General features: G+C 39.8%; 1 protein-coding gene across 4 annotated transcripts in view; it reads left to right on the forward strand.

Moving 5' to 3' along the window:
- The window catches only part of efna4 (ephrin A4), a 50399-nt gene that overhangs the window by 12431 nt on the left and 22029 nt on the right, over positions 1–15939 (forward strand). Inside the window, exon 1 of one of the 4 annotated variants that reach the window (XM_086039126.1) lies at positions 10257–10487. The exons of the other annotated variants lie outside the window; for them this stretch is intronic. Within the exon in view, the coding sequence (XP_085895252.1) occupies positions 10471–10487 (17 nt within the window). The 5' untranslated portion in view covers positions 10257–10470. Of the gene's footprint in view, positions 1–10256; positions 10488–15939 lie in introns of those variants that run through there. 4 annotated transcript variants of the gene reach the window in all.

Genomic DNA, 15939 nt, shown 5'->3' on the forward strand with positions numbered 1-15939 from the left:
ACACACACACATACTGACAATGGAGGGCAGTCAGGGTGTATGTGAAACTACTTAGTGCTTGTCTAGCAATATTTTTCTATGAAAGTATAATGGACATTTAGTAGAGCAGGCTGCTAGATGAGATTAAATAGCACTTTGTTTTTGGACTAAGTGAAGCAGCATGTGGCGCGTTACCCACAGTTATTTACCCTCACTGTTCCAAGTTGTAAACAATTGTATGGTAGTGGTCAGGAGGAGGATTTATTTGAATCTTTTTGTACATCTCGCAGCAGATGCCGTGTTGGTCAGAAGACCTCGTAGACTGCATTCTGTGCATCTGCTGGGCTGCTTTATGCAACTTCTCCCCCTCTTGCAGCGATAAAACAGAAGAGACAACTTTTGGTGTTCCTATTCACAGTAATAAAGAAAAATATTGATACAAAGTTTTATTTGAATGACAAACTAGAGATGCACATCTAAATTTTTACGGCATGAAAAAATAAATGTACAAGTTTGAAATGAAATTCTGGACATGAAGGAAGAACAAATAATTTCTGCATGTGTGTAATGCAGCTTTTCTATTGGACCCGAAATTAAAGATGAATGTATTTAAATTGTCACCATCATTTCTAAAGCAATGAGATAACTTAAGACGTGTCCGAAAAACATTTTTTCCTGAATCCTCATTGAATGTGTTGTGGCTTTAAGTGCTGTGAATATATGCTGTTTTGTTCAACTTAAATTGACTAGAGATACTCACTCTTTGCCATATGAATACTTGAATGTGTAGTTACTCAATAGTTCACCTTCAGTCTAAGTTCATTGTGTAGAACAGTGCAAGGCATAGAATTTGCCATTCTTGCTGATTAATGAAAATCACTTTTTACTTTAACACATTACTAAAGGACAAACCAAACTGTCGATAGAATGTCATCAGACCCTTGTTCAAATGCCAGGTACCTGTAATGTATAAAAAAAGATAAATCACTTCAATACTTTACTTTTCCCCCCATCATTAGTATGACCTATAACCTTCTATACTCAATTGAAATATAAAAATGAAATTTTTTACGACAGAGGAAGTAAAAATAACTGAAATAATGTTACACAAGTTTGCACAGATGTGGCTCTGTTCAGAATGAACCAATGACATTGAAATTCATGTTAAGTGGGAGTCACTCACACACCTGCCACTAAAGTGCCTCTGATTAACCCCAAATAAATTTCGGCTGTTTTAGTAAACTGTTGACATTTTTTTTTCTCCCCAGGTTATAGGTAAAATTAATGGTGGAATAAAAAAAAAAAAAGTATTTAGTAGGGGTGTGTGGACTTTTTATATCCTCTGTATATACAGCAGCAAAGTCTATATACAAAATGGTCCATAAAGTAAGATCTGAGCTATTTATGGCCATTTGACGACATTCTTATTGGGTGTCCGTTTACGATTGACTTTGGATTTTTATGATGGCGCCAACCTGAAATTGTACATAAATTGCTATGTGCCATTATTACCGAAGTCAATCACTTACCTTCGTCAAGACAGTAGTAAAATCATAATCACATTCAATACTTATTTCAACTCATTCGCTGCCAGATATTTTCAGACCCTCTTTTACCCTAACGTTTGAAAAAAAATTGGAAAAAAATATAAGTTCCCGTAATTGAATGGCTGGACTGTGAAAAGACAAATAAATACGTCAATGGCAGTAAATGAGTTAAAACGACTTCTAGACTACAAATACAACACAGTTGACTAAGGATGGAACCATTAATCGAAAATCGATTCGCCTCGATTAATCGAAAATCGCGTTGATTTAAATTCATCTATGTACATGTTGAATATATCGCTATAGTCAACATCCACATCACATGTTTTTCCAATATCGTTCAGCCCAATCTTTAGTATGAACTCTAAACATCAAACTATGTGCAATTTTTAAATATGAAGATTAGAAATGCAGATGTTTTTTTCTGAACATGCTAAAAACCATTAAATTTGCTATATATTATCCCATACTGAAATGACCTGTCTAAAAAATGAGTGTAGTACGAAACTTCATATCAGATTGTTCCAAAAAATGGACAACGGGTGTATATTTGTGCATAACTTTAGAGTGCATTTTTCCATGCATAATTTCTTTAAATTTTTTCATTTTTGATAAGGTGCCATCAAAAGTGAGCATACGTTTGTTGTACAAGCAGACTGCGCTGTCTGTAGTTGACAGTGTTTCAAGCGGTGATGGTATTTTTAAAAGGGAAATAGCCTTGTCCCAACTCTGCAGCAAAAGAACTCATGAATCTCATTGCTCCTCTATTCAACTGGAAATGGACTCCTTGTACGCCGCATGCTTCCAAAAGTACAAAAGCAGATTGTGTGTGTGAATTAAGAGTGTGTGTTGTACTAAAAATACATCCAGCGAACAAGGAACACAAGACCCTCTTCGCTCCATGTTACGTTTTGAGCAAGATCCCTGATGGCGCTCCTCTCTGAACACGCTTTTCAATTCCTATGATTCTGTGCAGTTATTGTTTCTGCTCCTCAGAGTAGATTTCCAGGGGCAAAAAAAAAAAAAATACATACACACCCATAGTATGCCTTCTGTGTTAATCTTGTAATTTTGGGTCATCATGGTTCATTACTAAAAGAAGCAGCCAGTCAGTCATCTTTAATCCCGAATTAATCACATAATCCCGCTCCAGCGCTACGTGAGGCGGGTGTCTGCAAGGCTCCCCTTGACCCTCGCCGCTTCCTTGCTCAATGCTCCGACAAACCCCCACCCCCCAGTCCCCCATTGTGTCGCAAACCTCCATCAGTTGTGGAAGCGCATTGGCCTTTCTTAGATGCTCAGGGGCAGAGAGTGGCATCTAGCCCGAGCGACAAAATGTAGTATTTGACCTCAAAATAAGAGCTTCAACATCATTTTTGCAGGTACGCTGGCTTGTAATGAGGTGAATGGCATGTATTGTTGCCATGGTGACACTGGATCACCTATTTTTGAGGTGCCACCAACCACGACCCCTCATGTTGACCAGCTGAGACCATTTTTTGCAGTGAAAATGCAATGTTTTGCCATCATTTCAAAGCTGTTATGGTCTTGGTTAGCCTTTGCCAGGGTTTTATTAGGTTGCTGATCATCCATGAAATACTGAAATCCGTTGTATTGATAGTGAAGCTGGTGCACATTTTCGAGACATTTTTTCAAGTCATGAGATGACTTTTTAGGAAGGCCATTTTTGTAATTATTTTATCATAAATTATTTCTTTACTAACCCTCTGTACATGATTCCTTTTTTAAAATTTATTGAGTTAATATATGGTATAAAAAACATTTTTAAAAGGCTTTAATTTTCAAATTTGTCAAATTGATTAACATATAATCAGACCCCCATAACTGCTTTGATTCAATAAAAATAAAGCATATGCATATAGGCAAGGTTGTGGCGTGTCAAACATTTTAGCATTATAGGATGTTATATACGTATTATTTAATACTAATCCTGCCAGCACAGTGACACTCTGTAGAAATGTCCAGTTTCTACTTTTGTACAAAATCTGACTACATTTTGAGAGCTCTGTTGCCTTTTATATAGCAAACAACTATATAATCTAATAAAAATTAATTTGAGTCATGAAGACATAATGGTTTCTCCCAGTTGGGCAGCACATAAAGGTCACAATAAGAAGAAGCTATGTAATAAAAAAAAAAGTTTGTCAATTGAACTTCATTAAAATGAGAGTAATGTTGGTTAAAATAACTATTTTTAAAAAATGATACAGAAATCTACATTTTTTTACAAAATCGACAAATATTTAAAAATAATATACAACGTATTATGAATATGAAGATGCATGTAATTGTCAAACAAAATCATAAAAGTAAACTGTCAATCCATATTATTTTTATTTTAAAACATTATTATTGCTGCTTTAAATCACCACGTCGCCAACAAACTATTTGTTACTGGATAGCATCAAATCTACTGTAGTTGCATCGAGGAGGGGCGCGGTGGGCAGCTGTGCGTGACTAGAACAGGGCAAAGCTGAGCGCCTCGAGGGGGCTATCCGGGCGACCTTCCGCACCCGGAATGTGCGGTCCGCTATGATGCCTAAGAGTTGTGACGGAAAAAGATGGAGATGCAGAAAGAAGCGTGCGACGGCTGCGATGGAGGGAGGGACTGGAGGGCTGAGGGCCAGTTTGGGCTCTTGGGATTCCAGAGCAGTGACCGTGAAAGTGCTTAGATAAACACAGAGACTGAGGAGAAGAAGCGGGGGGGGGGTTAGGGTTGGTGGTAAAGTGGAAGAGGCAATGGACAAAAGCGAAAAGGTGAAGGAACGTCGCTGAAAGGGAACAGTGTTGCGATTTCCAAAAGTAGCACTGCTGTAGCGCAGCAAAGCATTGATGAATGCATTGTGTATATATTATAAACATGATGTATTTTAACCAGACGCTGACTTATCCTTCCTATCCTTTCCTAATAGATGAGGGGAAAAAAATGCTATTTCAAACAACAAAATACGAGCATATGTGCAAAATAGGTGTTTTTAATGTATTATTATTTTCTCCACATTGTTCGTGGAAAACATATCTTGAATGGTCATCAGTGTCTTTTGAAGAATTTTGGGGGTTTGTTAAAAAGTAGCCCTTTCCTGGTTTAGATTGTAGATGCAGGCCACTTAAAGCGGAAGTCAGCTCAAATGTATTTTTTTCAAGAGTATGTCCCCAGCAGGCCTACTAGTTGAAACACGGCATTCTGATTAATGTTGCGTTCGTGGAATATAAGTTAAGCAGCAAAATGCACTCGTTTTTAGCCGTATCTCGGGGTGGCCATTTTGTCTTCAACTGCTCACAACAACCAATCACGGCTGACCTGTTGTCTGAATCTGAGCCATGATTGGTTTTTGTGAGCAGTTGTGATGTCATTTTCTGTCGACAGAAGACAAAATGGCCGCCCCCGCAGATGGATAAAAACGAGTGCATTTTGCTGCTTAACTTGTATTCCACAAACGCAAAATTAATCAGAAAGCCGTGTTTCAACTAGTGGGCCTGCTGGGACCGTATTCTTGAAAAAAATATGTTTGGGTTGACTTCCGCTTTAAGTTGTGGTGGTTCACTCACCTGACTTCTGCGCAGGTAGCGTGAGTTCACTTTCTACTCTGTGTGAAAGGTCTGTTTCAATATGTGCCATGTGATTGACAATCAATCAGTCCTGAGTGCAATAAGTTTTTAGCCCAAACTCTGCCAGGATAGGCTCCAGCTCCCTGCAACCCTAAAACAGGATCTGCTATTGAAATTGGATGAATGAATGATTGTTGGTGCATCGTTGCACAAAGGATATGTCAATCATTGTAGCAGCACCAATATGTGTTCAGGATGGCCCTAGGAATGTCATCCAATGGACCTGGGCGAGAAACGAGTCATGTGCACAAGGCTGCGGCAACACAGATTTATTCATTGCATATTTTCTTTTAGTACAGTGGTGCCTTGAGGTAACTATGACCCGACTTAGAAAATGTTTTAGATACCAGCTGTCTTTCAGTATTTTTTTTTTTTTTTTTGCTTTGAATTGCAAGCAAAAATGTGAGTTTCAAGCTGTTCATTGCCACATTGAAGTTTACTGTCAAACTAAACACAAAAAGAGAGAATTCCACATTGTGTGTTTTAAAACGGCATAGCTTTGACAGTCCATTTATTTTAATGTTAATAACCAATGCAAAACGCCACAGGAGGGATAACGATTAGCATCACCCATCAAGCAACAGATATTTGAACATAAATGGTGGAGCAGCACATGTAGACAGACAATATAACAATATTGTGTGCACTGGCATATATATATATGTTTTTTTTACTGCATCTTACTGTCACTTGTGAAACACTTCATATCTCTGTTTCTATTATACTGCCCCCAGGTGCCCAAGGTCTACACGCCATCAGGAAAAGTGCTATGTCCATTGAATTGAAGCAAAAACTGACAGACTTGCCTGTCACGAAGTCCAGTATTGTCTTTGTTTATGGTGCATTTCTATTTAAGTTTTTATTTAAACAAACACAAAGTTGCGCCACATTAGGTTGTACGTGCACCATACAATAACAATAAAGGCTGTCTTTTCTATCTTATTCAGGCGCAGTTCTCTGAAAAAGTGTTTATAGAACTAAATACTGTACATCAACCTAATATGATCCCAACTCTTCACCTTTTTGTAAGACATTTGATGCTTGTATAATTGTGTTTTGATTTGGAATACAATACATGTTTCTGTATAGAACTAAAACCTGTTTGTAGGATTTTTAGTAACTTTGCTCTCCTTTCTAAGCACAGCAAGCACTATTGTGAACTCAAGTCGAATGTTATACTTTGGAATTCCACACTTGTTTTGGGGCAAGTAACTCAAACGTAATGCAGAGGCAGTAATGTTGGAATGAACGAATGACTTTCAAATGACAGTTATTAGTAAGTTATTCTACTACAAATTGTTGACTATTTTGTGGGGAATGTCATTCAGCACAAGTCAGAGGAACTGGAAAGTGTCCAAGCTTTATTTTATTGACTCATGTGCCCAACGGTCTCTCCCTCCATCTTCTCCTTGCCTCGGTCTAAATAATTCAGAGCGGTTGCTTCTATTAGGGCACATTTCCTTGACATGTCTGGACCAGCCGCTGCTCGTCCTCTAAATCGGAATCGCTCAACTAAAGTGAAATGAAGTATTTTTCTCATATTGTCCTATATTGATTCCTGACATGGCTTCTGTTGTCACAAAAATAGTGTTCAAGCACAGTCTGAAGGCAACAATGGCAAGTTGTCCCTTTGCTGATGGATGTGTTGCTCAGCTGGAGAGCAGCGATGCTTTTGCATAGACTATGTGGAATTCGAGGAATCTGAGGCCATGTTGCGTGGAAACGTGTTTCAGCATATAACTGCGCGTTCACCCCTCATCTTGCACACTTACTCTATATTGATTCACTAGTGTTGTGTTGTGATGGGAGGTTTGTACATGATACATTTTATATATGTATCCCTGTTATTTTTTTTTATTATTATTTGTATTTTTTGCATCAACCATACAAATTCATCTTTTGCCAAAATAATGTAGCCTCCATATGTCCCTGCTTGGCAGTTTGTGAACTCCTCCATTACTACAAAAGGGGATGTGTTGGTTTGAATGTTTCCTGCTTTGACCTTCAAATCCTGCTGATGAAAACAAAAATATGGTGCGAGACGGGTAAAGAGCGTCATGTGACCTACTAAGTGGAATTCTCAAAGACGAGGCAGATTTATCGGCCTTTTGCCATGTTTGCATTGGCCGCATCCTTTTCACGCTAATGTGCTGTGCGTCTGCGTTTGGTGTTGATGCTAACATGCTCTTGGCAGTACTTTTCTGTACAATCGACGTTAGGAGACTCAGACTAACCCCAAAATAATCTAATGATGGAAATTGACATTGAAAATGCAATCACTTGACCGTGTCTTGCCTTCCCGTGCTAATCATACCACCATTGTATGGATTTTTCTTTGTTACTGCCTCAATGGATGAAATAGACCTAAAATGGCGCTCATCACTTCTCGAAATGCAAACAAAAAGTAAATATAGTAAAATTGAACATTAATTCAGAAAAACGGGTGTGACGAGAACATGTTTGTTTACTTGTGTGGCTTATTACTGAATCATAAGTTACTTTTTTTTTTTTTAATCATAATGTTGATGACTGAACAAATCAGAGATCCACTAAAAATTGTTTTATCAACAACAACAATCACTTCTGTTTACACTAACATGATAATTAACAATATTTAATTCTTACCTGGACCATTTTTTTCCAACTAGGAAATTCTAAGAATTTGAATCAATTAATTGCTTTTTTTTTGTTTGTTTGTTTTTTTAATTCTCCTGTGTCTGGCGGATTTGTGCCTGGTTTAGATTGTGTTTGTACTTTCGATAGCAAAATAGTTGAGTGAATCACAAGGACGTGCTGGTTGCATATAATTAGTGCACCCAATTTGGGCTCAATTGCTTCAAGATTAGATTAATAGATTCTGCACAATCAACAGAATTTTTAACAATTTAATTAACTATGCCCAATTTTGGACTGATTGGAGTTGTATGCACTGGAGCCAAAAGGGAGGCCTCAAACCTGAAAACTCTGTGCTAAACTTAACTCTCCATATAACAGTTTGGCTATGACATTTGGTTTCTTGTGATTAACTTCATTTTAAATAAACGGAATTAAGGGTTGTCTTTACCCTCCGTTCAATCGATTGCGACTCCTCTGCTATGGCATCGTGTGCAAGCGAGCATGAAACGTTTGTAGCAAAGGTCCATGTACTCATTATTACTTTGAGCTTTGGGCTTTCTGATGGCGGGTTGCGAGACGGCAAAGAAAAAGATGGATGACGAGTAAGGTGTACGGGCGGGGCTTCGTTTTGGCCCCGATCCCAGCTCTTGATTGGCTGTTGTCCTGGTAACGGCACATCTGACCTTATTTTACCCCCACCACTCCTGCCTAATTCTTGCCTGTGCACGTCTCCAATACTTTTTCTGGAACTTTGTTTGTTTGTTTGTTTGTTTTTTGTATTGGAAGTGAAATGAAGCAGCAGTTATTGCTGGCGGAGGTCACGCGGGCAGCACATCTCACAATGCTATGGTCAAACTGTGAAAATAGAAAACAATTGAAAGACTGCCAGCCTTGTCACGAGCCCATTTACATCACAGAGTGGGTAAAAATCTTCTTCGGGTGGGGGGGGGGAAAAAACAGACCCTGAAAAACTGAGATTATAGGCTTGACCACAGTCACGCGCACACACACTGTGAAGAGTGGTTCTTGTGGTTTGTGGACACCTGTAGCCGTATCAAAATGCTCCTGATGGGCTGGTTTCGATACTGATGGCGAGCCGGAATATGACATTTTCCTCACTTCTGATATGCTGCTGAGTGGCAAAGAATGCACAACAGGCAGAAAATAAGATCTTCTTTTGGGCTTGAAATAGCAGTCTCGAGTGCATGGCACCATACCCGTACCACAAAGACATTTGACAAATGACATGTTGGTATACTGTGTATTTGGGGTAGGACATCCCCCGTGACCCACAATTCTTACGATATTTTGCTTACAATGTCAGTATCACAATTAGGCCTGAGAGATTAATCAAGTTTTTTTTTTGTAAATCAATTCTTACATCCATTTAGACATCTATTTTTTTATAGCGCTTGTCCTTTTATTAAGGGTGTGGTTGAGTTGGAGCCAATCGCAGATCATTTTGGCAAGCGACTGCTCACCCTGGACTTGGGGTCATGAGCCTATCGCAGAATACATAGACAAACACTCACATTTGAACTATGGAAGTCACAAAATGAATGGACAATAAACAATTGCCGGTTGATTTTATCTTCCACATTTGGGTCATACAAAAGACATGTGGCGCATTCAAGGCTGCTGGAAAATAGGAAATATCACATTTCATTCCAGTCAAAATGAAAAAAATAGCTGACAACCACGATGAGTGAGAAATTGGTTTGCTGATGAAAAGAAAATACAACGGTGAGCTGTTTTTTGTCTACTTTGATTTGCTTAGTTTACATTTAACCAAAACCCTACACATCAAACTCCATGCAGGACATTTTGCAGTAAACTTCAATATCTAATACAGTGAATGCTCAATGTTATTCATTTTGGAACGTCACCATGAAAAAAAAAAAAAAAAAAGTCTCAAATAAGTCTCTTACTTATATTGGTGTTACATACGTTTTGTCAAAAAAGTTAAAAAATATGATCAAATCTGAAATCTACCGTTGTCCAAGAACACACCAACATTTGAGTTCCACTACATAACCAATAAAGGTAAATGTGCTTTGTATGAAAGGTGGCACACTTTTGTGCTCAAGGGCCACACCAAGTATTTTAAAACAAACAGATGAGTTGAATTGTCAATGTAAAATTGTAAATTATTCAATTAAATTTACAGTATTACAACTTCATTGTGCATGTATAGTGTTCTACTATTTTTACATTATTTCTCTTTTTGTATTGCAATTAGCTAAGTATTACATGAGATTAAATGAATTAAAAATGTTAATTCATCAATTAAAAAAGAACTAACTGGGCCGTAGGGGGCCCGCAGGCAATATTTCAACCACCCCTGCTCTAAAACGCTTCCCTTCGCCATTGTTTGTTCCATCTTTGTGAACTGTGGCCTTCAACCTGAAGTTGCGCTTTCGCTGCACTTTCCCAGTCAGATGACTAGTATTTCCGACTTCTCGGTTTCCAGGAATGTGGCATACATGCACGTCCTGACATTCTTGGTGGAAATGCACACAGAGTACGGAAGAATAAAAAACAGGAAACAGTTTGTCCTTTCCTGCGCTTGGTGATTGTGTCGTTGCCTCGCTGCGTAAAGCTAAGATTCTTCTGAAGGCTTGTGTGTGTGTGTGTGTGTGGGTGGGTATTTTACACCAAGAGATTTTTCGTAGGCGGTTGGACGGCAGGGGGTCCCCAGATGGTCCGAGGCGGGGGGTGAGTTCCTTGTTTGTGCGCGTCGAGGGGCGTAAGCACCAGGTTAGACACAACACTGGTGTTTGGGCTCGGCGACGGCTCAATGTGGGGGTGCACAGCTGATAAGAGGGGAGGGAGGGGTTGACCTGATTTTACTCCCATTTTACATGCCGATTGTGCAGAAACACTGCAAAGGAAATCGAGCGGGATACTTCTCGGATTCTGCAACAGTTGTTATTCTGATGAAGGAAATCCTGTTGGGTCATTGAGTCTGCCTGGAAATCAGGATTCCCCTTTTCCACTTTCCCCGACATTGAATCCTTACTTGCTTCTCCCGTCTTACAACCAAGAAGAGGCCTAAGTAATGCACTAAAATTAGTATAAAACGGACATTTTTGGGGTTGCTTGAAAAACCCAACCTAAATCGCTTTGACATTATGGCAAAGAGCAGCAATTTTTGTGGCTGTAGCATTTCCGCCTTGTTTGGGGGAGTGTGCGTTGTTTTTGGTGTGTGTCACACTGTTTTAGAAAACAAGTCTGGTGTGATGTTTGCTATTCCTGTGATTTCCTGGCAACGCCCAACTTAATCACAGTAGGATTCTGCAGTATGAAATAGTGTCTTGGTTGTAGGCTCACCACCTGCTTAATCCCTTCACCTTGTTTGTTTTGAGCCTCCTGCGGATGAATGGGAACGACTGGCTTCACTTTCAGGGTTACATTTCCTAAAATGATATGATTATTAGCTTTGACTTTGACCTTGACATGTTTCCAACTCTCCAGAGAGAGTTTCTGAGTTAATTGACTCATAATTTGATTGTCCAAAATGCTGTCTCTGCTCATGTTCTAATCTAAAGACTTTATTCCGATTAAATTTGAGTTCAAATTGTCTGTTGTTCAAAGACCCCAAGGTCATTTCAGATCTCACTACTGAAGGAGTTAGATGTTGAAAAATTGGTAACAGGAGGGAGCCCTTAATATACGACCGCATTCCTACCAATCAGTCCTGAGGTGATTAGGACAAGGGATGGGTGTAATAACTATAATCTATTTGATCGCTTAAAATTCTGTCGATTTATTGTTGACTAACTGAGTCAAAATGAAATGCCCTGTCTCGGTTGTTTTCGCTCTAAAGAAGTCATCAGCCATGAGCTACATTGACACGGTTTTACAGAACGTTATTATTCTGCTGAAGACATGGAATAGTACCCAACATTCAGCTATTATTCCAGCTGCTTGAACATACAGTACATACAGTGAAAAGAGGGTAATCTTGATCGAAATCTAAGGCTAGAAATAAGCGGTTTTCCATCGCAGCTTGTGAGTCAAACTTTGCATTTTGAGCCTCATCAAAATGTATTGAATAGCAAAACTGAGACTCAACCACCAAAAGAAAGTAGAAGAAGAAGTAGAGCCGCCGAGACTGTCCCAAGAAGCTTTGCTCGGTTTACGTCACCTACCGCGTGTAGTCGGACGTGGAGGGAATCGCTGTGCTACTTGCAGCAGCTAGCTAAACGTGTTGCGGCATCGCTCCTAAATCAGTAATCATTGCCTCCGTAATAAAGTTATTTGATTTCACAATACAGTCCTGAGTATTTATTTTGACTTTTGAGGTCTGCACAATATACTGTAGGCAAAATAGCATATCATCAGATCTTTTCTAGAAATCCATTTAGCTTTCCCTCTAGACCAAAAAAAAGTTTACGGCTATGCACAAAGAGAATTTAAGAAACAAAAACTGTTGATTCTATTAAAAAAAAAAAAAAAAGAAAACCGTTCATTTGTAATACTGCATTGCATTATTTTTGTTTTGTATAACCGTTGCTTCAGGTCCCTGGGATTACACGGGGGTGGAAAATGCTCCCCAAAATTGGAGGGTTGCTCCTCAAATGAAGTCGTTGATACGCAAAACTGCTACGTAGAGAAAATATTTTGATCCTTGAAACCAAAAATGCTGTTAAATGCTGACCGCTGTTGGCCGCACCGCTAAATAATGATGCATTCCACTTACTACAGTAAAATTTTAAGCATTTAGTTAATAAATTGGGCAAATATAGATCTGTAGTGTAGTGTGTGCCCCCTGCAAGGCATCCCTTTTTTTCTCCTCTACAATGGAGGTTGCTCTGCTGGCGCATCCATACTTAAGCTTGACGCTGCATTGTATTATTGAGTGACAGTTTTGCACTAATCATTGATTTATGTTTAAGTAAGACCAGGGAGAAAGATGAAAGGCTAGTCACTAGCTGGTTGGCAAAATGACTTGCTGACAGACTGTTTGGTTTACAGACTTGACTGTCTACCTTCTCTCATGTTGATGATTTCGTTTCAGATGGGATATGCACTTTCTTCTTTCATTATTGGTTTAATTTAGAACAGATCTGAAATGTATTGTGTAAGTAAAATGCTGTTAATCCCCGTGGATTGTTCTGTGTGTATTAAGTTAAATTGACTGGCATTTTGAGTTCAAAGACAAAATAAGTTTAAATAAAAGGCATTCACAATACTTCATTAATTTTTATTTTACAAAGAAATCGTAAAATCGGGTTTGAGAGAAAATAATCGGTAATTTTCAAAATCGAACAGCCCTGGCACCAACTGCTCTACTCATGCTCTGCAGTTGTTGTTATCTGATATCACAATCCAGCAGCTCACGCCCGCCATAGCGTGCGAAAGTTAAGCGATGCCTCAGCTAAGGCGCAGTGACCACAGCGGGCCCAATCCGTTGAGTTAAAGCCAGAGTTAGTCAGTCTCTCCCCCTCCTGCTGCGTTTGACCACGTCGCAACTGTCGGCGCCACCGAGTCTTCCGCGCCTCCCACTGTCCCCGCACAAGCTTTAACTTTAGCACATATGCACGAAAAGCAGCTTTTGCCTGGGGAGTCGCAGTTTTTCACAGTGGAATATTTTTAGCCCACGTGTTCACGGCAGTCCGCTGGTGTTCAGCATGCGCGATAGGGATCATGCGTTAGACTATCTGTTCTGTATTCCTGACGCCATGTTGTGGGATTGTTGCTCCTTTAATTATTCTCTCATATTAAAGGATCAAAGGTCTCCGCCGCTGTGGAACCTCAGCACATCATTAGAATGGTGCACGCACGCTCTGCATTACCACCGCTGTGTGTACGTATAGTAACACTGACACACATTGGGAGCATACCTACAGTATGATGCTCCAGTTTTGCCAAGAACCAAGTAGAGTGAAGCTTGGCTCTTTTGCAGGGGATTGGGACCGGGATCTTACTTTTACACGTCTTTCACCTCACAATTGTCAACTATTTTTTAATTAATTTAAATGAAAAGGATTTGTTTGCTACAAATAATGCCTTTGTTGATCTGTCTATGCCAGTGACGTAGAGTGACAGGCAGATCAATTAAAACCTCTTCCTCTAGATGCCAGAAGAAGGAATTAACCTTTGGTAACCTGGACTGGCTTCAATTTTACTCTGAATAAGTTTAAGTTAGAGACAAGCTCAGCATTACTTCAGGATATCTCCTTTTTTTTTTTTCTTTGTTTTGTTTTGGGCTTGTTTGTTTGGTGTTGTGGCGTGAGATGTTTCGAATGTAAAAGATGTGTCTTGGCTCATAACAGGTTGGGAAACACCGCGCTAGACCACCGAACCGCCAGAGCAAAAAATGTATTATTATTATTTCTTTTTAAATCATAAAACCAGGAAATTGTGGGACTCTATTCTCAGCTGGTCAGTCTGGTTTGAAAATGTCACTTTTGAGTTACAGTTTCATTTGGACATAAAAAAATAAAAAAAAATGCCGGGGGCATGTTCAAGATGACGCTCTGTCACCAAAGCACACCACCCATGACGCCGCTTGCGCTGTCACTGGCAGGTAGGAGCCGAGCGTAATTAGGGCATTCGCGAACCTACTAGGCCCTGCCGAGGACGGGGGGTGCGAAGGAGGGGGGAAGAAAGATGGCTGACAGGTTGACATCGGTAGAGCATGTTGCCGCGGTAATTGCTGGCATGCATATTATGGTGCAGGCCGCAGTTTAGTGGTACACAACCGAATCACTGCCTAAGCACAGTTTAGTTGTATTGAACTTTTTAGCCCGTTACAATTGAATTTAATCTTTAACAACCGTTTATTCAGGTGCATTTTTTAATGAATTTTATTTCGGAGTCAAACCTGACTTTCATTTTTGATGAACCCCTTTGACGAGCACTGGGGTAGAGAGGATGCATGAGAGATGAGCGTGTGTTCAGCAAAGCAGCGAAGCTCTGTTTGCCCTCTTTTCTCAAGTCCTCAGTCGTCGCCCTCCTGTTTCCATTCCACACGCTCGTTCTCCCTCGCTGACTTTCCCCCTCTCCTCCGCTCTGTCACCCCTCTATAAAGGCTCCCACTGACAGACCTGACCCTTCATGAGCCGCATCCGGACCCTCTCTGTTTTATTTTTTATTTTTCCACCCTTGTGTTCTTCATGTGAAGTGAAGACTAATTAAAGTCTTCCACTTGGTTGTTCTGTCTTCTGTCTAGTCTGTGCTCATAGACTCTCTTGGGTCACTAATTAAAACGCTTAACTTTCTTTTCTTTTTTTTTTTTTTCTTTTTTTTTTTTTTACCTGTTGGTTTGTGCTCACTTGTGTCTCGCCTGTCTAATTAGAGGTCGTTGCATTCATTTTGACTTTTTTGCATCAAAAGTAAAGTCCAGACTCCAAATTGGCCGGAGGTGTGAATGTGAGGTTGAATAGTTCGTCTGTCTCTAAGCGCACTGAGATTGACATGTGAACAAGTCCAGGGTCAGTCCTGATCTTCTTGATCCACAAACGGTATAGAAAATAGAGGTTTGAGTGTTTTTTTTTTTTTTTTTTTTTTTTTTTTAATGCTTGGCAATGTTGGTAATCACATGCAAATCAATTGATTTACTGACACTGCTTTGTATCAGAGGGCACAATTTATTCAGGATGCAGGGTTTGAGAAACTCTCTTTGCCGGACAGCTTGCCACAGTAACTTGCAAGGCACCTGCACTGCATTTGCACTCAGCTAAAAGACTTTTTATCCATGTTGAGCTTTAAGTATGTCCACATGACTCCAACCCAAAAGGAATGTCGGGCTGGTGAAGTGTTATCGGCGCATTTTTACAAGAAGGAGTACAGACGCAGAGTATCGGCACGAATGGCTGCATCGGTTATTGGCGCTGATATCGAGACGAGAAAGTGTGAGCAATGTGAAGGATGAGGTTATGTGCTTGACAATTAGGGACAGGGAAGGTGAATGGTGATGTTCTGAGCTAAGCAAAAAAATGCAGTTGCAGTAGATGATTATGTTTGAGGTGAGGCAATACCCAGTGGCCAAAAAAACACTCACTCTCGGTACCAAGGTTAAAATGATAGTTTTGTTCAATTCCATGCGACTGAGAATTTTTTTTTTTTGGTGGGGTAACCAGGTTACAAGGGAATATAGATGGGCATGCACAGCTGCTGACTCAAACTGTGGAACCTCACTCCATTCGGTGAGTGTCGGTAA

This window comes from Filicampus tigris, chromosome 8, assembly GCF_054856515.1.
Source record: "Filicampus tigris isolate MCC_2025a chromosome 8, RoL_Ftig_1.0, whole genome shotgun sequence".
NCBI lineage: Eukaryota > Metazoa > Chordata > Actinopteri > Syngnathiformes > Syngnathidae > Filicampus > Filicampus tigris.